Source organism: Onychostoma macrolepis, chromosome 05, assembly GCF_012432095.1.
Source record: "Onychostoma macrolepis isolate SWU-2019 chromosome 05, ASM1243209v1, whole genome shotgun sequence".
NCBI classification, from domain to species: Eukaryota; Metazoa; Chordata; class Actinopteri; order Cypriniformes; family Cyprinidae; genus Onychostoma; species Onychostoma macrolepis.
The window spans coordinates 41,161,603-41,187,379 of NC_081159.1; the positions used below are offsets into that span (position 1 = coordinate 41,161,603).

General features: G+C 35.6%; 3 protein-coding genes and 1 long non-coding RNA gene across 4 annotated transcripts in view; 3 read left to right on the forward strand and 1 right to left on the reverse strand.

Moving 5' to 3' along the window:
- Positions 1-3,882, forward strand: part of LOC131541432 (RNA-binding protein Musashi homolog 1) — a 32,079-nt gene extending 28,197 nt beyond the window's left edge. The window contains exons 12-14 of the mRNA XM_058777160.1: positions 186-245; positions 352-506; positions 1,548-3,882. Of these exons, the coding sequence (XP_058633143.1) occupies positions 186-245; positions 352-506; positions 1,548-1,589 (257 nt within the window). The 3' untranslated portion in view covers positions 1,590-3,882. The remainder of the gene's footprint in view (positions 1-185; positions 246-351; positions 507-1,547) is intronic.
- A 1,620-nt stretch (positions 3,883-5,502) lies between these two features.
- LOC131540176 (transmembrane protein 233) lies at positions 5,503-9,553 on the forward strand. The gene is made up of 3 exons (XM_058774707.1): positions 5,503-6,130; positions 8,014-8,148; positions 8,286-9,553. The coding sequence occupies exons 1-3, from the start codon at positions 5,945-5,947 to the stop codon at positions 8,295-8,297; spliced, it is 333 nt and encodes a 110-aa protein (XP_058630690.1). The 5' UTR covers positions 5,503-5,944; the 3' UTR covers positions 8,298-9,553.
- On the reverse strand, positions 8,322-14,830 carry LOC131540177 (uncharacterized). The gene is made up of 4 exons (XR_009271206.1): positions 14,727-14,830; positions 12,927-13,128; positions 9,713-9,915; positions 8,322-8,461 (listed from the first exon to the last, which is right to left on the reverse strand). It is a non-coding gene; the product is annotated as an uncharacterized LOC131540177 (long non-coding RNA).
- Positions 14,831-15,205: 375 nt separating this feature from the next.
- Positions 15,206-25,125, forward strand: zgc:73226 (uncharacterized protein LOC402792 homolog). The gene is made up of 6 exons (XM_058774583.1): positions 15,206-15,367; positions 16,542-16,686; positions 18,262-18,349; positions 19,364-19,440; positions 21,694-21,840; positions 23,637-25,125. The coding sequence occupies exons 1-6, from the start codon at positions 15,325-15,327 to the stop codon at positions 23,683-23,685; spliced, it is 549 nt and encodes a 182-aa protein (XP_058630566.1). The 5' UTR covers positions 15,206-15,324; the 3' UTR covers positions 23,686-25,125.
- The last annotated feature ends 652 nt before the right edge of the window (positions 25,126-25,777 follow it).

A 25,777-nucleotide genomic window follows, 5' to 3' on the forward strand; every position in this document is an offset into this window, starting at 1 on the left:
TGACATAAAGATTACAAAAGCAAGCATTAGAATAACATGCACCGAACACACGGCTTAAGATTTATCTAAGTTGACTTTTCACTATAACATGTAACACATGTAACAGGATATTACAGTATAGCATGACGTGATGATCTCAAACTGATATGTATTTGTGTGGCATCCTGTCTCTCTCTGTTCTGCAGCCATTCCACTGACGGCCTACGGACCAATGGCAGCGGCCGCAGCTGCAGCGGTGGTCAGAGGTACGCAAAATCACATTTAATATGCTTGTTTGATTTTGAGATTTATTAAACTCTTTCCACTTGTAAAGCACCTTCGGAGGTTTAAGACGTCTGTACTTTACTGTAGGTTCCACCCCCTCACGTACCGCTGGCTTCCTGGGCACCAGCAGCCCTGGGCCAATGGCAGACCTGTATGCAGCAGCCAATCAGGATTCAGGAGTCAGCAGCTATATCAGTGCGGCAAGTCCCGTCCCCAGCACAGGGTTCGGACATGGACTCGGGGTAGGTTCGTCTATAAATGTAAATTTATTGTCAAAAAGGACAAAAGTAATAAATATTAAAGTCCATGCGACTTGATTTATGTGCCCCATTAAGTTCCATTGAAAGTGCTTTACTCTTTATTTTGGTATGCACTATTACACTGTTATTTGTATTTTATTATTTGCATTTATCATTGTTTTTCCCTGCTGCTTGTGGTCCTAAGTATCAGTGTTATTTCAGTCTTTACATAATATTGTAGTATTTATTAATATTTAACTTTTATTTTAAGATTTAGTAATTTTGTTATGAGCTTTTGTCATTTTTCTTAGTTTTAGTTTTTAAAATTCCTATTTAGCTTTCTTTTTATTTTAGATTTAATCATTTTAGTACTTATTTCAGTTAGTTGCAAGGCAACATTTCCAATTTCTAGTTTTTTAAGTTTAGGTTTAAGTTTATGTGTAGGTGTCTTCCATTTTTTATGGTCATATTCATTTATTTATTTATTATTTGTTGTAGTATTTATTAATATTTTAAGTAAACTTTCTCATTTTAAATTTATATAGATTTTTTTAAATATTTTAAATTTAGTTGAAGCTTTAGTGATTTTATGTGGTTTTGTGCATTACTTTTTAAATACATTTCTACTTTAGTTTATTTTTATTTCAGTTTTAGTTTTAGTAATTTTAGTACTTCAACTTTATTTCAGTTAGCTGCCAGGACAACATTTTTAATTTGTTCATACATTTTTTTTTTTAAGTTTAATTTTTTCATCTAATACTTTTATTTTATTTCAGATTCTTTTCAATTGCAGAAAATAGCTTTTAATAGTTTTTGTTTTGGTTAACAATAACAACACTACTAAGAACACACTGCACCAGAGATGATGACCACTGAATCAACTACACGTCTAACATGTTCTATACAGAAAAATTGCAATGAGCAAAATGCAATAAAAATACGAGCTTCACATTTCTGCTTGAAATCTCTCCAGAATGTCTTGCCACAAAGACTTCCATAAAAACAAGCAAAAGGGTTTTTTGTTTTTTCATTTTCTTCTCCAAGGGTCCTTTGATTGCAACGGCCTTTACCAATGGCTACCACTGAGGGGCGTCCAATCAGAGTCCAGCGTGGGAGGAGTAACTTACGCGCTCGTGAACCGTGAGCACCGCTGATGATGTAACGTGCTTATGGGACGAATCCCACGGGCGGCTGCGATCCCTCCTGACTTCGCTCTGAAGTTTCCACCTTTTCTTTTTCTCTATTCTCTACTAACATCACTTTTCGTTTTCCTCATCCCATATTTTCTTCCTGACGTATCCGACTCATTTATGATATGCTGCCGTCTGTCTTTTGAAAGAAAAAAATGAAGAAAAAAAAAACATTGTCAAAACAATACTGTTTGATTGTACGTGTGGAAACACGCAAGGAATTTTGTTTCCCCGGATTTTTATTTTGACAAGTTTTTCTGCATTTGTTATGTATTTTTGCTGACTGTGTTTTTATGTTTTTACTGTACTCATGCTGTAACGGATGATGTCGAAAAAAGACAGAGAGAGAGAGAGAAAGAGAGAGAAGGAGCGCGAAACTGGAAAAAAAAAATCCAGGATTTGTTTGGTTTCAAACGAATCTAAACAACACAGAACAAATACATGAGAATGAATCAAAATTACGAAAAACAAAACAACAAAAAACAGGACAAAAATGTATATTTTGGTAGTTTTTACACAGCATTTATAATGTTATTACGAACCTTCGTAAGCTGAATCTGTAATTTTTTCCGTAAAATTGGTTTTTACATGAGAAACAACGGGCCTCATTCATGAATTTTCTGCGTGAATCTGCATTCTTTTCAGATGTAAGAATATTTGACACATTTTTACACAGAAATTGGTTCTGCTCATGTTGAGGCTCATTGTTCGGCTTCTTTTTGTAGATACTGTACATATTGCATGGACTTTAGGAGGGTTCGAGGGTTCGGATTGAACGATGGACTGGGGGTTGTGGGAGGGTTGAGGGTCCTTTATGGTTTTTAACATGCAAACATCTTTCTTCACGTTGAATCTTGCATTTCTGAGACTAGTTTCATGACCAAGTTGGACCGATGTGGGTCTTTGGTTGTGCTTCTCTCACTTTCGACTCCATTTATTCTACGATCAAACTTTTGATGCTTTTTCGGACTAAATTTTCCAAATCAACAGACCTTTCGGTCGCTTTGGTTTTGTACGAATCCTCACGCTTGTGAATTTTAAACCATTCGCAAATCACGTTTTTTGATGTTTGCTGTCACTTACGAGGCGTCAAACCGCATCGCTGACAAACTAGGTTGCGTTTTCCATTAGAGCAAATGATTTGGTCCCATTTTTGGGAAACGGAAACGCGGTCTTGATCCGCCTCAGTTTCGAAGAGCACAGCTGCTGGGCTTCTCTTCATGCTGTTTTTGGAAATATATATTATATATATAATTTTTTTGCGCAGTGTATTTCTATTGTAAATCTTTCCCGTTCTCCTTTTTCTTTTCGTTTTTCGACGGTACAATGCTGTTTTTTGAAGAAATGAAGGACAAATTTACAAAGCAAAGGAGTCTGAGCGCTGTTACACCTGTCGTTGTGTGTTTGGATGTGTGTGTGAGTGTAAGTTGCGGTGACTGCTTAGACTAAAGTATGGATGTACACGTAGCTAGTTTACATGCATTCAACTGCCACCTTTGAAACTGTCTCGTCTCTGCCAGTAATGGAGAGGAACGTCTCTGACATCACAGCTCTAATGGAGGCCTTCTGGGAAAATTGTTACGCTTGACTAATAACACGCATCCAGAGTGATTTTTTTTTTTTTCATTTCAGCAACATTGGATCTGTTTGATTTCTACTTAATTGCATTTGTTTTCAGTCTTCCATTTGACACGTGTAGCCTCTTTTTGGAGCAGTGGTCACGTGACGACCGAAACTCCAGCTGACAGGGACGCCTCACAAAACTACTGCACGGCACACACTGTAACTATTTAACCAACAAAAAGCAATAAGTTATTTTTAAACTCAAGTAATAATGAACGCCGTTAACGGTGGTACGAATACAACGGCGGTTATGTGGCATTAAGAATTATTTTTCAGAAAAAAAAAAGCTATATTTTTCAAGATCCGTTTTAACCCCTTGAAAGTTTCTCAGATTTTTACCGTACATGTTAGCTGTTTGTTTGGAGGATTTGTTGAAGGGGATCAGCGGCAGAACTGGAAAGCGTCAGTGGGCGGCGCTCCGTCCCGTTGCTGTGGAGCTGCACGTCAACACTGTGACCTGATGCTCAAATACGCTGGTCCGCTGTCCCTTTACTGTATTTTTTTATTTTTCACCTCTGGAAATTTTCAAGTAAAAAGATCCTAATAAATTATTTTAAAACATTCCATTTGATGGCCTCTGTATTCATGTTTTTCTTTGTTGTTTGTTGCATTTTCAGGGAGTGTTAGCAAAGATTGTCATATGCAGAATGGATTGCGCTCTTTGTAATGTCAATTTGAGTAGTAAATTCAAAAACCAAATCTAAAATATCCTGTTGTACAGTGGAAAAGTGAATATAAAACAGAATATATAAAAAAAAAAAAAAATTATGGACAAATATTAGAGTACTTTTTAAAGATTATATAATTAAAAATATTTTAAAAAATATATTAAAGTGTTGACACACACGCTCACTTGTTTCACTATCCTTGTGGGGACATTCATAGGCGTAATGGTTTTTATACTGTACAGACCGTATATTCTGTTGCCCTACACCAATCCTACACCTAAACCTTCTACTTACAGGAGACTTTCTGCATTTTTAGATTTTAAAAAAACTTAATTCTGTGTGATTTATTAGCTTGTTTGCCCATGGGGACCTCAATTTAGGTCCCCACTGTGACACGAGTCCCCATGAGTCTGTGTGTATGCAGGTTTAAGTCCCCACCTGAATAGAAAAACAAGTACACACACACACGTGTGTATATGTGTATATAATTGTTTCAGAATAAAGTAGGTTAATCTAAATTAAGGAATTATTAATAAAATAAAAAATATGCTTTTATATTATATTAAATATTTTCAAAATATTTTAAAATAAATTAAGGTTGCAATATTAACAGAACGTGAAAAAAACACTTTTAAACAAAGTCAACTTTTTACATCAGGGTTATTACAGTTAACTACATCGCCGGGTGTGTTCACGGTGTGTGTGTGTTCACTGCTGTGTGTGTGCACTTTGGATGGGTTAAATGCAAAGCACAAGTTCTGAGTATGGGTCACCATACTTGGCCATATGTCACATCACTTTCACTTTCACTTACAGTGTTACTGTTCTAAAACTAAAACCATAAAAAACATTACTTAAATGTTAACTGAAGTAAAATAAAATTAAAAAAAAATCTTAAACTTACCGCATTTCAGCAAGAATAAGCTAGAAAATTAAAACATAAAAATCATTAAGAAAAAAAAGGAAAAAAGACTAATATATACAAGACTAATATAAACAAATCTAAATATTAAAAAATATAATAGTACCTTAATAATACTAGATTAATGATATATTATCATAATTATACAATACTAGTTATCAATAAAATACTAATTATCAATAAAATAGAATTATTAATAAACACTGATAGATAGATAGATAGATAGATAAGTGATGTGGTGTTATTTTCCATGCAAAATGTTTATTTTCCTGAAAAAATGAAATTTTATATATTTTAAATGCTCTCTAACATGTTAGCTAGAATGGTTCTGGTGTGTTTGTACACATTTCTCAGCTGGTTTGCAACATTTAACAATTTAATAACCACTGCTCATGAAGCTAGCAGGATTCCAGAGAACCAAGTAAACAAACAGGTGAAAAGACGTCCAAAATTTGATGACCAACCATCCAACACTTCAAGACATGGGGACAGACGTGGTTGATCTGCCCCCTCTTGCTCTGTTATGTTCATCTCTGTCCCATAACACACACCTGATACCCTGTGACCCCAATACCACACACACACACACACACACACACACACACACACACACACACACACACACACACACACACACACACACACACACAAACACAAACACATATGGTTTCTTACCATTTCTGCATTTGACTCTATTATTAGTCTAGTTTTGCGGGACTGTCCTAGTTTCATTTTACGGTTTTATATATTTGCCAAATTTTAGAGCGATATGGAAAATCAGAAAATCACACAAACTTAAACTTTGCTAACCTGGAATCCGTCCATGGGAAAGTGTCTCATCTCCCTGATCTCATTACTCGCGGGTTCTTCTTGCCCAAACACCCTCCTGCCCAAAATACTCTTCATTTCATCGTTTCCTGACAGCCTGCACAGTTCTCATTGAATCCTGGTGGATTTATTCATCTCTTTTAACTGTTTTTAACCCGTTTTTCTCCACACTCTAATATTTGTGTGTTATCGGAGTGTTCGCCTGCCATCATGGCGACGGGCGGCTTGCAGACGGATGTGAAGAGCTCTCTGAATGGGAGCATGGATTTATATCACAGCTGGTTTGGTTCTACAACTCCACGACCTCCTCTAAAAAACTACCTGCTCCTGACCATCCTCACTTGCTTCTGTCCAGCCTACCCTGTCAACATTTTAGCCCTGGTCTTCTCTGTAATGGTGAGTCAACAATCATATGTGGCTGGACTGTGTTTACCGCTTAAGATTTTATCTGCATTTACAGGTGCATCTCAATAAATTAGAATGTCGTGGAAAAGTTCATTTATTTCAGTAATTCAACTCAAATTGTGAAACTCGTGTATTAAATTCAATGCACACAGACTGAAGTAGTTTAAGTCTTTGGTTCTTTTAATTGTGATGATTTTGGCTCACATTTAACAAAAACCCAGCAATTCACTATCTCAACAAATTAGAATATGGTGACATGCCAATCAGCTAATCAACTCAAAACACCTGCAAAGGTTTCCTGAGCCTTCAAAATGGTCTCTCAGTTTGGTTCACTAGGCTACACAATCATGGGGAAGACTGCTGATCTGACAGTTGTCCAGAAGACAATCATTGACACCCTTCACAAGGAGGGTAAGCCACAAACATTCATTGCCAAAGAAGCTGGCTGTTCACAGAGTGCTGTATCCAAGCATGTTAACAGAAAGTTGAGTGGAAGGAAAAAGTGTGGAAGAAAAAGATGAAAAAAACAACCGAGAGAACCACAGCCTTATGAGGATTGTCAAGCAAAATCGATTCAAGAATTTGGGTGAACTTCACAAGGAATGGACTGAGGCTGGGGTCAAGGCATCAAGAGCCACCACACACAGACGTGTCAAGGAATTTGGCTACAGTTGTCGTATTCCTCTTGTTAAGCCACTCCTGAACCACAGACAACGTCAGAGGCGTCTTACCTGAGCTAAGGAGAAGAAGAACTGGACTGTTGCCCAGTGGTCCAAAGTCCTCTTTTCAGATGAGAGCAAGTTTTGCATTTCATTTGGAAACCAAGGTCCTAGAGTCTGGAGGAAGGGTGGAGAAGCTCATAGCACAAGTTGCTTGAAGTCCAGTGTTAAGTTTCCACAGTCTGTGATGTTTTTTGAAAACCAAAGTCACTGCACTGTTTGCCAAGAAATTTTGGAGCACTTCATGCTTCCTTCTGCTGACCAGCTTTTTGAAGATGCTGATTTCATTCTCCAGCAGGATTTGGCACCTGCCCACACTGCCAAAAGCACCAAAGGTTGGTTAAATGACCATGGTGATGGTGTTGGTGTGCTTGACTGGCCAGCAAACTCACCAGACCTGAACCCCAGAGAGAACCTGGGCTTCCATACCACCTCAGCAGTGCCACAAACTGATCACCTCCGTGCCACGCCGAATTGAGGCAGTAATTAAAGCAAAAGGAGCTCCTACCAAGTATTGAGTACATATACAGTAAATGAACATACTTTCCAGAAGGCCAACAATTCACTAAAAATGTTTTTTTATTTTTTTATTGGTCTTATGAAGTATTCTAATTTGTTGAATTGGTGGGTTTTTGTTAAATGTGAGCCAAAATCATCACAATTAAAAGAACCAAAGACTTAAACTGCTTCAGTCTGTGTGCATTGAATTTATTTAATACACGAGTTTCACAATTTACTGAAATAAATGAACTTTTCCACGACATTCTAATTTATTGAGGTGCACCTGTATATTAATGTCTGCATGAAATCAAGGTTTGCAATACATCTCTAGGACATTTCCTGTTAGATGTCAAATAGACATTTAGAAAATGTCTTTAAGATGTTTATGATTTAGAATGTATGCAAAACTGACATCTTAATGATGTCTCTCAGATTTCGAACACAAAGCAGATGCTTTCCAGATGAAGCGATCTTTAACAGATATCTTGCAGACATATGTGTGCTATCTGGGCAGCAACTGTATGCAAGACTAAAGATAATTGTTGGTTTGATTTCTGATGTTAGTTTGACTGGATGAACACAAACACACATCACAAAGAGAGAGTGAAAAGTCTCTAAATATTTGAATTTGAATGTATCTTCTGTCTTTTATAGTCCAGAAACAGTTATGATCAGGGGGATTATGAGGGTTCAAGGCGTTTAGGGAAGATGGCGCTCTATGTGTCCATCGCATCCATCATCATCGGCATCCTCATCATCACCATCTTCTGCGCTGTGCATTTCAGCTCGGTAACATTTCTTTTTCCTATTTTTTGATGCCATTTAAATTGGTTAATAAAATGTAAATAAATAAATCAAATCAAATGAATGATGCTGTAATACTACGGGAACAGTTCTGGAAAACCTTTGTGTTTCTGTTTCTTTAGAAGGACATGTAAGATGACAGTATTTTTGTCGTGCTGTGCTCTGGGTGAAGGATGTCCACTGGGTCACTCAGTCTGTCGAAGTGAACAGAGATTTTAGTAACGAAACCAGGAGCAGGACAGATCCAGCACAGGACATCAGCTCTCCTCCATCTTCAGTCCAGCTCTGAATGAACATGCTTATAAAAGAGAGGTAGATGATGGGGCTTGAAAAGTTATGTCATTTTTGTCAAGAAATTTTCACAGACAACCACATTCAATGTATGCACTTTTAAATCACTGAATAATACGCATCCATGCACATACTGAATATGTAAATAATTTTGTAACTCATGCATGTCTGTTCTTTTTCTAATTCTTTTTCTTTTATCTTGTATTGAAATGTAAAGCTACAATGGTTTCAGGGTTGAATTTCAATGCAAAAAATGATTAATAATGACCTTAACTAGTAAATATCATTACAACACATCAAACTGTTTACAGCCTTCAAGTCTTAAAACCTCTTATAAATTCTGTAAAAACTAATCATGGACATACTGAATATGTAAATATTACCGATTCTATGTATTTGAGTTTAAAATTGATTCATGCAGGCTATTAGTCTATAGACCAATTTCATGTAGACGTCACAGTTACACACAGCTGCGCGCGCATTGTGGTGGCAGAAACACACGGTAACAAGCGGGCGTGAAACGGGAAAGATCCACACAGAATAAGAGATAAAATGTACTGTTGTGCCTTCGGATGTCAGAATCGAAATGCAAATAATTTTGTATAGAATACTGTCGTCAAAAACGCCATTTGAAGCTAAACACAGACGTTTAAACGGACAGACTAATGAATGAAACCTGCTATGATTACTCTACTTTTAAAGCACAAATTTGATTTAAACAATTGGTCAACATGATATTCACATATACAGTTCATAGGGAATATATTATATTTGTCCTACATTTACAGCATGAAATTGTATTTGAACCTATACCAATTTACATCACGTTACCTATTTTATCCCACAATTCTTTTTTAAGACTTTTTTTTTTCAACTTTATATTTATATTATACTTTATAACTCGATTTAACTCAACAATAGCGAGTTTGTCCATTCTGATGTGTGAGATATAACTCAAAAGAGAGAATGACCAGTTGATTTTTCTTATCAGACTTAGAGATTTTTGTGTTTTATTGAATATTTTACAAATGAAAATTACACTAACATGTTTTGATGAACTTGTCCTAATTAACTAATAAAGTTCATTTATAAAGCACCATTTATACAAAGCTGAAATACGTCATTTTTGCACCACTAATGCCATTGCATTAAAAACTGCCCACAACTGTGTGTGGAATAATACTAATAATAATGCCAATTTCCAAAACAGAAGCAAAAGTGTTGCATGTTTTGAACTAATATCATGATTTATACTTACTGTATGTAGGCCAAATCAGATCACTAATGGAATCTTGAGGCCAGAGAGCTGGTGTATTTGGAGATGTACCTTCAGCCCTCATCTGTGCTATATATAGTGTTGGGTCTCAGTCCCGTGGTGGTGTCAGGGGCCTCTTGTTATCCCAGCGTGTTCAGGCCAGCGGGGTCACATGACATGGGATAGCCGGTTTAGCATTGCTTGTGCTGAAAAACACAAGAATGTCCTCACACTCCTGGGAAACACTTCATCCCAGTAAACAGGCTGAGTTAGAATGTGAAATGTGTTATTGGACATCAGAGGCGTTCTAGTCTTTCATACTGGGGCACAGAACCCCCATCAATAAGTGTCCCCATATTCTCATACTCTTTCATGATACTGTTTTGGACATACCCCTCCTTCTTCTAGCTTGTAGCCTACTTTTCTGAACAATGTTTAAAACTTTGTATTGCTAGTAGTTCTCATGTTATAGACCTTAAGGTGCGGTCACACTACATTCTTTCCAATGGCTTCTGTTTATATTTGTGTGAATGCCGGAGAGTGGAAACACAAGCTCATGTGAAGAAGTTTTGCATTTCGCTGTGTTCCAAAGTTCAAGTTCGATAAATTCTGACTCACAAATTCGTATCACGTGAAACCGTGACCACTAGAAAATCAATACCTCACAGCTTGACTGAATTCAAAGAACGTCAATTTAAAATTGCAGCATTGTAGGAAAGTGGATAGATTGTATGTTCTTACAATTGCGTGATACGTGCTTGAAGAAATATTGCACGCTCAAAAACTAGCGTGACCGTGCTTTTAGTCAGGTTAGACGCCATATTGAATTTAACAGATGAAAATCATGTCAGATCAGAAGATCATGTCATTTTTACAACTCACGACGTTTAAAACTGTTCTTTGTCTATGCTTTGTCAGTAATTAGAGTTGTAACGTAGTTAGCGTTGTAAGCAGTAAACGCTTTGTTAATGTAATTTGTACTTGATGAACATTCTCATAACAATGAATGAAAACGTATTTTAGAAAACAGTCTTTATGATGTTATCAATATTTGCAGAATGTTTTTGGAATGTTTGCATACAATGTTGTGAGAAAATGTTTAATGAAATGTGTGTTATTTGTCAGTCTAAGTCAAATTTTTTTTTTTTGATACAGTGCTTTTCACAGTACAAAGCAGCTTTTCAGAAAATCACGATGTTATAATGTTTATAATATCTTAGAATCGTCATACTGTTATATCTGCTCACACACCTGCCACTCCCTCCAAACGCATGAGGGAGCTGTCTCCTGAATTCTAACGTCCGGTTCTTACGTCATCCACTAGTGTATTTATAGGCTCAGTTGGCCAGCACACTCTTGCGAAGTCTTACTTATCTTTTTGTTGTTAGCTGTCTGAGCCTGCTCTTGTTATGACCCTTGTCTGCTTGACTCTGCTTCAATAAATATACCTCTGCACATGGATCCTCTCAAGCCTCCCGGGTCTTCCGCACCACACATGCCTTATAGTCCCAGCAGATAACCAGCTGTACAAACTGTATGTGCTATTGCCCTACACCAACCCTACACCTAAACCTACCCCTTACAGGAAACTTTGTGCTATTTCAGATTTTCAATACACTCCATTCTGTGTGATTTATAAGCGTTTTGAAAAGTGGGGACATGGGGTAATGTCCTGAAAAGTCACCTTCTCCTTGAAATACCTATACCCTTGTCATTATACAAATGTATGTCCTCATTTGTCACAAAAGCACACAGACACACACACACACACACACACACACTTGTTTCACTATCCTTGTGGGGACATTCATAGGCGTAATGGTTTTTATACTGTACTTACTGTATGTGCTATTGCCCTACACCAACCCTACACCTAAACCTACCCCTTACAGGAGACTTTCTGCATTTTTAGATTTTCAAAACACTTAATTCTGTGTGATTTATTAGCTTGTTTGCCCATGGGGACCTCCATTTAGGTCCCCACCGTGACACGAGTCCCCATGAGTCTGTGTGTATTCAGGTTTAAGTCCCCACCTGAATAGAAAAACAAGTACACACACACAAAACACTATTTATACATTGTTTGGAATTTCTTTTTCTTTTTATAAGGACGTATGTTCTGTTTTTAATCTTTACTTACTACTTCCCATAACTTTTGCAAAATTATTAAATATAACATTCCCTTAATGTTTTCTCTAGCATTCGCATAACCATTAAAAAGCTTTTTTAAAACATTTAAAAATGGAAGGTTTTGAACTTTTTGAACGCTCTAAAAGTACAGTTTCATAACATTTACTCGACATTCTTATAATATATTTTAGCTGTTTTATGACTTCCATGGTCTGGTTGCTTTTTTTGCTAGAATCTGCTTTTTTGGAGCTGAAAAAGCTGGTGCAAGAAGAAAGGTCAGCTTTACCAGCTGCTGTTAGTGAATAACTATACACCTTTGCCTTGAGGGCAGAGCAACATGACCTAGTTGAACAATCCTGGGGTCAGATGGTCAGCAGGTGTTCTTTAGATGGACAAACGGATGTTTCCTTTTCATCCTTCAGTAAACAGACAGAAAGACACCTGAGAACTTTAGCCAGACCTCTGCCTGACCATCAAAGTGTTTTTCAAAGGTTAGAAAAAAGAAATTATGTATGCATCTGGGAGAGAAAAATCGAACCACAAAACATTTTAGCAAAAATTATATCCTGAATATCTTTATTAAGCAGTCGTCAATATATTAAAGCAAAAATGCACTTGAGGTCATATTATATTACATGTGGCTCTGTCCATCCTGAAGTGTTTTCTAACAGCTTTGTCTCCTCCTGGTGCTGATGTATTAAATAACACCCAATGACATCAGAGTTGCATAATGCCATTCATAAAATAAAGGCAATTTTAAGCTCTCATTTTTGCAAAACACTAATAATTACAGTCATAAAAGACTGATCGTCTTGATCATCATCTTCATCTTTCTCCAGAGGAATTATAACAAATGCTGTGAAAATCTTTTCCAAAATCTGTTAGATTCGGGATAAGCTAAAATATAATTTTTTATTTAAATACTTTTAGGAACCCGTAGCAAGTTCACATTAACTAGACAGAATCTTATTGTGGCCTAACTAGTGACTAATCACTGATTGACAACCATTTCCCTTAAAATTGTCATCAATATATTTGCTACAATTTCATTGCAGTATTTTTATTCACATATAGCTGTATTACTGACCTGCAGATGACTTCTAGGCACACTTCCAGCTGAAGCAGGAACAACATCATTCCTTAAACCAGCCACACTTCGTCCTCCATGAAGTAGTTTGGTATCTCTGAGGACAACGGCATGTGCATTCATCATGACTGCAGTTCTCCCTTCAGATCGTACACGCTTCTCTGCAGCATCCGCAGCTCATTCTTTATAAAGCCTGGAAACCCTGGCATATGAAATAATAGTTAGAAAAATCGGGTCAGTTTTTTTTTTTTTTTTAAATAAAGATTGTATATGCATTTTCGTTGAGTATTATATCTTATACATCATGCTTTTATGATTCATATGATATAATGGAGCTCAAACTTGAGGAGGAAAAAACACCTCAATTGAATTTAGAGGCTCAAACTGAGCAAAAATATGCAAAATATGTGCAGATGCTGATATTTATATGAACATTTGATGCAATTCTGATAATGTAATGCTTGTAATATAAATCAATTTATAACAGTATAGCAGACTACTTACAAAAATGCACATAAATATCAGTATTTTTAGGGTTTTTTTTGTTTGAAAACATAATGCACTGATGAACAAAAAAAACGTTCCTCAAAAGCCTGAAGATCATATCTGATTCTGATATTTTAACATGATTTTGTCCTGAATGTTAAATATGCAGTTGTCAATGTATTTAAGCAAAAATGCACTTGAGGTTATGTTATCTTGCATGAGGTCATGTTATATTTGATACGAATATTTTAAAATGATTTTTCTAAGAAAAATCTAAGTAAATAAGTTGCTTTAGTCCAGTAAGTGTTCATATTGAAATATTACTAAGTTTTTCGTATGTTTACTTAGAAAAATCAGTAAAGATTTCACAGCAAAAAATAAAGAAATAATAATAATAAAAAATAAAACACAGGCACGGTGGATGTTTGTGCAATTACACTAAAAGCCCCTTTACTTGCTAAAAAGTATAAAGCAGATGACAGAAGGCATGTAGTAGACTGTAGCAAAGTTTTGATCACATTGATAATTCAGAAGCCTTCAAATTTAGTACAGTAGGCTTTATAGGGTTAAAAAGTAAGATAACAATGACAAGGAGCAGAACATGATTAATTAGTCTATTATTTTTAGGTTTTCTGATTTAATTGTCTTCATATATTTGGACAGATGTGTCCTAAAAGTGCTAGTATTAAGTTGTGAAAAGATTATCAAAACATAAAGCTAAATAATCATTATGGTAGCATCTTCACTTATATACAAAGAAAGAAGCTTAATTCAAGAACAGTCTACCATTCTATTCTATCCATATTATGTGTCCAAAAATATTGGCACTTGGCAGTACCAAGGTACTTTTTTGTTTTAGTGAAAGACAGATTAGGTGTGTGTGTACAAATGTCCCCACAAGGATAAAAGTAATAGAAGTCCATGGAAAGTCCCCACAATTCACAGAAACAAACGTGTGTGTGTGTGTGTGTGTGTGGTGATCAGGAGAGATTATCTGTCCATGTATTAGAAGTTTATCTGAGGTCAGGTGACTCTAAATGGGAACCAACACGCAATGCAAATACAACATGCTCGATGTTTTGTTTGTCATGTGACTTATTTTGGGACACTCTGTTGTGCCACTTGTCTCTATCAAAGACAAGCATCTAATGCTGAACCTTTAAAATAATTTTAAACATAATTTATGACATATCTGGACATGGGTCATTAAAGAATATAAAATAAACTTTAACCTGCTGAGTTTTTAGACTGAAAATAGGCACATATCTGGCCTGGCCTGTTTATGAAAAAGAAGGGAATGATGCCAATATTTACCTCCTGCTGAAACACGTGGGGAGAAAGAGAGATTACTGCATTTACGTCATGAAAACAGAATAAGCGCGGAGAACGGCCATCCAGCAAAGCCAGTCAAACAAAGGGCGGGGCGTAGAAGCCCGGAAGTTGTCTCTGATTGGTCAGCAACGATGGGCGCTCAACCTCTTTCCCTTTGTTTTCGAATAAAATGTCCATTGAATATATCAAATGTCACTATTCAGGTGTAAATTGCATGGTCATCACAATTATTTATGGTAACTTAAAATATATGATTTTTAAAAATAATTTCAAAAGAATATTCTGGTATTAGGCTATGTCATGTTAATACTTTTAACTTCCCAATTAGTGATAGGGATACACAATAATTTAATAACACAAAAAACGTGTGGTTTAATTGTAAAGTTGCAGTTTTATGAGCCACCGAGCGCCCCCTGGAGGAAGGAAAGGAAACGTCCTCTACGAAACAGCGAGTGTTTATCCGCTCAAACACGCACAACAACAGTGTTGTCAACACACACAGAGGACAAGGAAACACGGGCAAAGAGAGTCGAGAAGAGCTGAAGTCAGTGCATCTGCCCCTGAACCCCTCTGTCTCATCATGGCTCTGTCAGGATCTCAGTCACCGGATGATGCTTTGCACGGTAAGACAACAGCATATCTACATAACTCTGCTTAATTGTTATAACCTGTGATTATATATTTATATATACAGGCCTCCTATATATTAAAATTATGTTACGGTTTAATTCGATTTTATATCAACAGTACATAATTGTAATTTACAATTAAATTATTTTTTATAAAATAAAATAACACGAATGCACATGAAATATTTAAAATTTAATTGCTAAATAAGTTAGGCTACTTATTGTAAAAATAATTACAGTTAGACTATTGCATATAATTTTTTTGTACTAAGAATGTTCTATTACATCTGTCTGTTTTTATTTTGCTGTGCCACTATATTGTTATGTAAATAGATTCCATGACTCGCCTGTTTTGCCTCTCTCTAAGCCAATTACTGTGAAGAGGGTTAACAGCTCTTCTAATTTGATCAGTAGCTTAAACTGTCCGCAGGGGAAAACGTGAGAACAACAGTGTTTGCAGAACACAAGTTCTTCATAAAAACAAATCCCTGTCATTATCATTCATAAAACACACAAAAGCATGCGCATACTCCCATCCACACACACACACACACACACACACACACACTCACTCACTCACTCACAGATTGATATTGTGCTCTGTATACGTAACACGCGGCCCTAGTCTGTGGTTATGTCACAGTTCCACAGTCCCTCCTCCCTCCACTGCAAGACCCCTGTCTCTGAAAAACAACCCCCAACATGACCAGGAAGGGCAGAAAGAGAGGATGCTCAAGGCATGGGGAAAGGTGATAAAGGTCAGAGGGAGGGAGGGAAGAGAGAGAGAGAGAGAGATGTGACTGGCTAATCTCTGACAGAAATAAAATGCTTATGTAAGCAAGCTCTTGTTTGGGCAACAGTACTGTATCATCATGTCCATGTGTCCATGTCAACAATCAGTGTGTGTGAGAGAGAGATAGATGGATAGACGGAACGATAGACAGGTAGATTGAATGATAGAATGATGGATATATAGATAGATGGACTGAACGACAGATAGACAGATACAATGTCTCGTTATTTTACAAACTCTCTCATCCACTACATGTCAGAAACACTTTTCATTAACATATAAATTCCATGTGAAAGTTACAAATTCCACTGTCACAGAGCGATCAAGCTGAACCCATTTTATTAATCCAAGTCCGTGTCTTCATATGTCCGTCAGGCTCTTGGGTGGAGCTGGAGGGTCTGGTGGCTTCTGCAGGTCAAACAGAAGCACAGGACACCACAGCCTCCTTCCTGCAGGGGGAGCTGGAGAGGATTCTGCTGGAAGCTCAGCTGGAGTGTGAGAGGAGTAGTCAAACAGAAAGGTGTGGAGCTGAGGCCTGTTTAAGCTTTTTCTTTGGCAATTGTGACTATTTGAACCTGTGCACTTGGAAGTAAACGAATCTGCTCTTAGTAAAGAAAAATCACAAATAAGAATCGTTATTTTCTGTTTCTCCAAGACATCAAGCGTGCGTGTGTTTGACACTCATACCATACCTTTTTATGTAAATATTAAATATCTAAATATTTCTCTAAATATTAATAAAAACTTCACATACATGTACCTCTGAAATGCACTATCACAACAATTTTGGCTGGAAAAATGTGCATATTGAATGTCACAGCTTGCTAAGACTTCAGCACAAACGTGCAAACATTTTTTCAGATCGGTATCTAATATGTTTAATGATTTATGAGTGATTGCATACCACAAATTATCAACCTATATACATTTTAGCCAATGTTTGTGTAGCAAAAATGAGAATATTTTCAATATTGTTTACACCAGGTACCCAAAATTTTTAATACAATGGGCAAAAAGTCAAACTTGACTGAGGGCGATGGGCCATATGTAATTTAGAATTTATACTATATTAAAATTAATTATTATTATTTTTAACTTAAATATTAAATGATTTCTTTTCAGTTCAAAAAATAAAACAACTAAAAAGATAAAACAAAAATAGAAATTATAATGGAAGATATGCTTAAGCAGCATGTTTTTCAAATCAAAGTTTATCACAGGCTGACTTTGGGCATCTCTGGTTTACAAAATGAAACCCATTCAATAAATCATAGAATTATTTCAAATTATTTTTAATGTAGTCTTTAATGAAGCACTAGAAAGTCTGAGAGCTGTTCTGAGTTTGCAACATGTTTTCCAGCAATATACTCCAAAACAAAAATGCTTGTATCATTATTTTTTATAACAGTGGCTTCCTAAAGGCATGTTCAGTGAAGAAAAAGATAATGCATCATTACTTTCTATGCTTGGTTTCTGAGGGTTAATAAGCCTGCAGTTTAAAACTGTGTTGTTTCATCAGAAAAATGTCACGTTGATTTAATCTTAATTTTGCAATTTTGCTCTGCAGGTGAACAGTTTAACCAGCATTTTGGCAGCTTATTCAGTGTCGGCCTGTTTTGTGTGCATGACTGTTTATGTTTTGTTGTCAAAACTGGGGAAAACCTGATAATTTATTATTATTATTATTATTAATGAGCTGATTTTTGATAGTTTTGCTTATGCTGCTGACCTGCTTCTCAAATGTTTCATTAGTGTCTCCTATAGAGTTTCTGGTGAGATTTCTGCAGTTAAAAGATATTTCAATATGAACTTAAACATTTCCCATTTAATTCTCCCCAGACCAAAAGATCTGAGCTGCTTACATTTATTTTATAGCTCTTACTCTGTTACTGGATCTCAGCAATTTACTCATTTATATCACCTGAGACATTTTAGAAGAAACATCTGAGACAAAGCTGACACTGTGAGAACTCCAGTTTCATGAACATTAAATCATCTGAGTGTGTGTGTGTAGGGGAGAAATTACAATGCATCCAGTCTCCGGTAGTCTTTTTGCGTGCTACTCTTATAACACAGGCTTCCTCTCTGAATTCAGTCCTCCACAGGTCGTGACCCCGAGAACATCTGGATCTCCCAAACCAGCCAGTGAGGGCAGCAGCAGCACAGATTGTGTGACTATACAGGTAACAGACACCTGTTCAGTGTATGTTTGTTCCCGCAATACTGCCAAATAAAGGAGGCTGTTTTATATCGACGAGCAATGAGCTGAATGGCGATGATGGTTTTGAAAGTCTAATAAATTTATTATGGTTACAATCTTAACCATACTTTAATTGTGACAGATTGAGACAGACTTTTCAGTGGTAATTAGTCTCATGGTTTCATGTATTTGCGCCTAAGTTTTTGATTAGTCACTCAATAATCAAGCTAAAACAATCTACCTTTACACTATCTGTCAAAAGTTTGGAATAATTTGTTAATGTTTTTGAAAGGAGTCTCTCATGCTCACCTGCATTTATTTGATAAAAAATACAGTTAAAAAAAAAAAAACAGTAATATTGTGAAATATTATTATAAATTCAAACTTCTATTTTAATTTAGTTTATATAACAGAGTAATTTTAGAATGATGTCTGAAGGATCTTGTGACACTGAAGACTGGAGTAATGATGCTGAAATTCAGCTTTGATCAAAGCAATAAATTATATTTTAAAGTATATTCAAACAGTTGCTTCAAATTATAATAATATTTCACAATATTAATGTTTTTACTGTATCTTTGACCAAATAAATGCAGTCTTGGTGAGCATTTAAGAGTCTTTAATAATTGTGCATAAATAGGATAGAAAAATAAATAGACTATTGAAATGAAACTTTGCGTGGTAAAAATGACATTGGAAAAGACAAAAATAATGCATTAAATACAGGCTACAATAAATACAGGTTCACTTGCAATGACAATTAAACATTGAAATAATTTTGCATATTGTGTGGTTTGTAGTATTAGTCATTTTCAGTACACTTTATTTTAATACATACATAGTACATACTATACATTTTAGTATATTACATTAAGCAGTTTTGTTTCTGTGGGTCACTTGATGTCCAATGTACATCTGGTTCCTGAAGCTACTGATTTAAGGCAAGTAAAGCATGTAAATAATGCACTCACACATCTCTGCACTGTTTGTCTTTCAGTCGGATGAGAATGACAGGCGAGTGAGTGCTGAATGGGTGTGGGATTGGTCCAGTCGGCCAGAAAACCTCCCGCCCAAGTGAGATTTACCTTTCATTCATACTTGGATTCAGGTGTCTGTGATATATAATGGAACTGCAGAGGATTTGTGAAATTAAGAAAACAGAAAACAGTTGGAATAGCCTAGACAATAATAAAGATGGAAAAAATGTTGAGTGTTTTTTTGCACACGATGCCAGTTTGCAGTCCTAGATAAAATTATGCTTATTAAGGATGCAAATACATCATGAACACCGTATGGCATTATGGGTAAAAATAAATGAGGTGTTCTTGTGTGCTGAAGTGTCCTTTCAGAAGATTGCAGGTCTTGCAGTGGAGTCTTTGACCTCCGTTAGCCCTGCATACCTCTGCTTAAATCTCAGAGAGGATCGTTTAGTCGCCACACAAAAATAGCTTGTGCGCCACACCATGAGTCAGCGATTCTGAGCCTCGCTTGTGCTGCGTTTAACGAGAGGATAAGTTCGCTCACTAGAGGAGAAACTTCTCAATGCTTGTATCATTACAGCTAAAACCTTGTCACAAACTTTTTGAATTGCAACTTTTAATGATGTAGAATTGCAGTTTTTAGCAATAGAGACTGCTCCGATATCATGACGCTATTAAAAGCAAAAAGCTTTGAGAAAGCACAAAAAGCTTCACTTTGTCAATGCCAGTTTTCATGACGGTGCATATACACATTGTGCAAATATACAACTTGCTGGAAAAACATTTCAAAGGTTATTTGAAATCAGTCTGATGTAAAGACATTTAGTGTCTGTCCTTCCAGCTGTTTGTATTGCTTGATCAAAAAACAACAACATAAAAAAAATTCACATTAAAGACCTTAGAAAAAGAACTTTAGAGAATAAGCAAAATCTGCAAATTTCTGTCACTGTTTGGATTTAGTAAAACACCCACAGATGAAAGAGAAAACATCTGTGCTTATGTAATGTCCTTGAAATTCTTGAAAACCTTGAAGACAGAAATCATGTATTTGTGCAGTTTTTCTACTAATTAATAATACTAGACTTTTTCACCTTACAAATGGTTGTCAAAAGCAAAAATGCTATGAAATGCATCATATTGTGTGAGAAAGTGTGGGCAAGTTCTCGGGCAAAACAGCACTCCAAAATGATTAAGAAACAAGTATTGGGTTTCATTTAAAATAATAAAAATAATAACAATTCAAAATGTTCAAATACGCTAACTATAGTACTGCACTTTTATGCAACCATGCAGCTTTGAGTTTTATCTTGGTTGCATTGAGCTGCTTTAAACATGTCTGATGTTTAGATCCTCTTGGTCAAACGTCTTCCATTAAAAAAAAGAAATTTCTTTATATAGGCTTGCATTCCAACATTTGCATGTGTATGAGGCAACAAGCTTTATATTATAGGATAGATGAGTTTTAAACTGGGATTACAATGCTGAATTTGGCTTAATCTGTTTCAGAGAATTTTAGCTTAAAACACCTTCAGGTTCACCTGGTGCACGCTCGGTAAACTATCCAGCCTGATAGGATATTTGTTTCAAAGGCATCCTATATATGAGAGGACGAATGAAAATCTGTGAAAGAAACAAAGCAGTTTTAAACATATTAGAATTTTTAAAAACAAAGGAACGTTGATGTAAAATGAATAAGAAATAAGTTGTCCAAGAAATAAGTTCTACTGTATGTGACTAATCAAATCAAATAGTAAATTTGTGGCATCGATCATATTACAGTCAGATTGTTCTTCTCAATAATGCTGGAGAACATGATCATCACCTCAATAAAGCAAAGGAGAAATACTGAGACATTCACAGATTTATGTGCATTTTCAATTCAGCATCTCTGAAATGATGCCGATAATATTGTGTAATCAGAATTTTGTATTAAAAGCCATGCAAAATAGGCTGCATTGACTGAACTGTACAAATAAACTTGGATTGAATGTATTTATAGTCTCACATCTGGAATATTCCGAATGCATATGTACAGTTGTGGCCAAAATACAGTATTTACAGTATTTTCACCAGCTAAAAAGTGATTTTAAGTCAGTGATTTCTATCTTTTGCTGTAGTGTGTCCGTAGGAAATATCAGTTTGCATTTCCAAACATTCATTTTGCCGTTAATTGTAATAATCCAGTGAGATTTTTGTCTGACAACAGCCAGTGCTCCACACAGAGATCTGATTTGATCATCATCCAGTCTGTCTGGAATGACATGAAGAAACAGAAGTCTCCAAGATGCTTCAAGATGCTTCATTATATTGCTGAATGACACTGATTTATCTCTCTTTCTGTCTTTAGGGAGTTTGTGTTTCATCACCCAAAGCAGTCCGGCTCTCTGAGCGTGAGGAAGACTGAGGTGATGAAGAGGGGTTTGTTTTCTTCAGACGTGCTCCTCATCCTCCTGCCCTCTCTGCTTGCCTCACACGCTCTGACACTGGGTCTGGGGTGAGACATTTCTCATATTTCATCATATCTTCAAATATTTTCACTTTAATATCACTGCAAATCTTTTGCTTTAAGACTCCACAGGAAGCATGTGAGGTCAAATTTCATTAAATGTGTCAATGAGGTTTATCTATGTATAAATAGTCTGTATATATTGCCCCTTTGTGCATTTCAGTATTTTAGAATTTCAATATTTCGAATTCAGTGTTTTTAAACATAATCAGCATAAATAAAAGCGTAGGATTCCTTGGCCATATGGCCTGTAGAGTCCCACTGAAGTCACGCTTCACTCCTAGTCTATGGCTGTACCACTGATTTTAATGCAAAAGCTGATTGATGTTGCCTTTAAACATGCCTTTTTGATTCCATTATGAGGCCTATTTGCATTAAAAGTCACACGACTGACAGCACTTGGAATTTAAATGCACTGCGTTATAGTGCTCAAACGTCTGTCTGAGTGCACATTTGCTAACCATAAGTGACAGCAATCTGCTTTAATTTGTTTGTGATTGGGAGTGTTTATGCATTTAAATGCATGAGTGAATTCTCAAAATTATTGTTCTGCATGTGAATTAAATATAGAAGTCACTTGTGTAAGTGCATTGATTGACACACTGTACTGATAATGTGATCTACTACAAGTGTTTGTTTTGGGGATAAAATAGTCTCTCTGATGGTGACAGTTATGTTATTTGGGCAAACTCTTCACTTTTCTTCACCTTTCAACACTTTTCTCTTTAAGTACACCTGAAGTGGAAGTTTGACCGTGAATGCAATAGAAGAGATTTTGCAGGAAACATTTTAGAATGAAGCTCCATTTAATTTGCATCGCAGGAAGGCATTTTATATTGTCATAATAATCAGTGTGCGTTTTCCGTGTTATAGTGTTACAACACTCTGATTAAGTAAATGCATTCATAATGTATATACTCTATGTTCAAAAGTTTAGGGCTGATAAGATTATTTATTTATTTATTTAGGTTTTGAAGTCTCTTATGCTCACCTTGGCTGCATTTATTTGATCAAAAATACAGATATAATGTGAAATGTTATTACACATTTAAATATCTGTTTTCTATTTGACTATATTTTAAATTACAAAAATGCAATTTATTTCTGTGACGCAAAGCTGGTTCATTGCTCCAGTCTTCAGTGTCACATGATCCTTCAGAAATCATTTTAAAATGCTGATTTGCTGCTCTAAAACATTTATTATTATTATTATTATCAATGTTGATATCAACAGTTGTGCTGCTTCTTTTTTTTTGTGGAAACCATGATATATATATATATTTTTTTTCAGGATTCTTTGATTAATAGAAAGTTCAAAAGAACAGCATTTATTTGAAATATAAATCTTTTTTAACAAGTGTCTTTACTTTCGCTTTTGATTAATTTAATATGTCTTTGCGGAATAAAAGTATTATTTCTTTCAAAACCAAAAAAAATAAAAAATCATATGTTAGTGTACACTTTTAGTAGATAAAATCTAATCTGAATATGATCGTGAGTGGTCCCTGTATAAGGCCGGGGTCCCGTTGCAGCCCCCGTGTCCCATATGCCTGTGCTTGCAATAAATCACAGACAATTGAGAAATGTTTGTGCTGTTCAAACTCTCTGAAATGCTGTATTGAGTCATACAAATTGAATTTTTGACTTCCATTTTCATTACAGACATTGATGTTACCTAAAAAAAGAGCATAAATTACTAAGAACTAAGAACTAAGATGCTGTCTGACAGAAGACAAAAGATGACCGATTATCTCTTTCTTTCTATTTCTTACTTTCTTTCTCAGAATATACATAGGAAAACGGCTGGCATCCTCCTCCACCAGCACACTGTGACATGTGACATTTGGCAGCTCACCGATTGGCTGAGGCCCCTGCCACTAGCACTGCAGCCCAATCACGCCTCTCTTCTCCTCCTGTGATGGGCAACAGCCTCTTCTGCCTCTGTCTGTGTTTGTCCCGTCCCACCACAAAACTGTCTTTCTCCGTCTCCATGCTTTTAAAGGGGTCATATCACGAGGAATCAAACTGTCCTTGATATTTTTAGATACAAGAGCCTGATGTTCCATGAAAGTATGTGTTTCAGAATGATATACATTTGAGAAATCAAAACTTTCTTCCCAAAAGGAGCGTTTATTGAAAATAAGCTGTAACATCTTATTTTGAAGACCTAAATTGCAGATTTATGTATTTGAATTGCACATACAATTATCATTCATTTGCATTAGTTTTAAACATAAACTAATAAACTTAATGTGATTTTTCAGTCAAACCAGCAAGATTTCTATAATAGTACTAAACTGAATGTTTTAAATACACAATAACCAGCTTTATATATTTATCATCAATAACTGTTTCAGTCTCATACATTCTAACTAAATGAATATCGCTTGTTCCATATTTTAACCATGTTTATACTTTTTAACCGAACAAATTTAATTTTCACAGTGAACTGATTCTAAGCAATTTGAATAAATTGGGAAAATATGATTGTTTAAATAAAATAGATGCAGATAGTTAAGAATAAAATAATAATGAAGTACAGAAATCTTACCTGTTTCTTAGCCATTTCATTTATGTATGGCTGACAAATATTTATCACATTAAGTTTATTAGTTTTTGTCAAAACCCAAATGAACGGAAATTTTATATGCAATTCAAAGACATAAATATTAAATACCTAAATTTGATGTCAGACTGATTAATATGTTATGACATGATTGACCAGAAGAGTTAAAACAGGTCAAAGAAAATTAGGATTGTTATTTATGCAAAAAATTAGAAGTGGAGCTCAGGGAAAACTTTATGTATGATATGACCCCTTTAACCCCACGAGAGTGTCTTTTTAAGACTAAACTGTCCCTCCAAATCTTTTTGTAGATGTTTAGTCCACAAAGGACTGTGTCCACATGTGTGTCAGGTCTAATACTGTACAATTACTACAGGGAACACAGAAACTGTAATGCACTGAAATCTAGCTGAAAGAGTGTAAGAGAGGAGAAAACTGACAGTGAGCGAAGCAAGTATTATTTGACATCTAAATCAAATGCAAGACATACATTGAGTTTGAGACGGAGTTCAGTCATGGAAAGTGTATATGACTGAATCCTTTCGTGTTTGTGTGGAGCAAAATAATTAGAAAAATCTCATGTTGCAGTAACGTGTTTGAGATATAGATCCATTCCATGTTGTAATGTGAAGTTCATCAGGTTATCTGCTCAGATTAATCTTGTTTGTAACGACTCGACCACAATAAATGTCACTCTTACCACCTTCTGCTTGGTCTGGTCTGTAAAAATTAATGTAGATGTAGATCTATTAAAAATAGATGTGAGGCTGTCACCTCAGGTTTTATTGAGCGTATAATCTTTAAAGTAGCTTGGAATAGAAATGCCATGGTAAATGAATATGATAATTATGGGTAGTTGTAAGTGACTTGTGTATAATTTGCCTATTTTATATGGTCACCATTTCTTTTTTCACTATTTTTTAGTCACGTTGGTGTATTTCAATGGTCCTGTGATGTGACAATTGAATTTTTAAAAATGCTAATAGTGTTAACTATGAAGAAGTATTTCACGACAGCTTCCCATATATCAAAATATGGTGATACCTTTACTTAAAACAATGAAACAAGACAAAATACACATTTAAGATGCATTGTCCAAAAAAAAGGTTCATGAAACACAGCAGTGTGATTCCCTGAATATGCAGCAGAGGTCAGAAGTGCTCTGTAGTATGCACTGCAGTGCATTTTGAGACGCCTGCAGTTAATATGGGAGTCATGGCAGAACTCGAAACATTTTTTTCTTTAGAAGAAGATGTGTTCCTAATATTTAGGAGCACGGTCAGAAATTTAGGTGATTAATGATAGAAATTAAATTTCCCATTATGGGGAATTTGGGGATTTATATTTTCAGTTTAAATT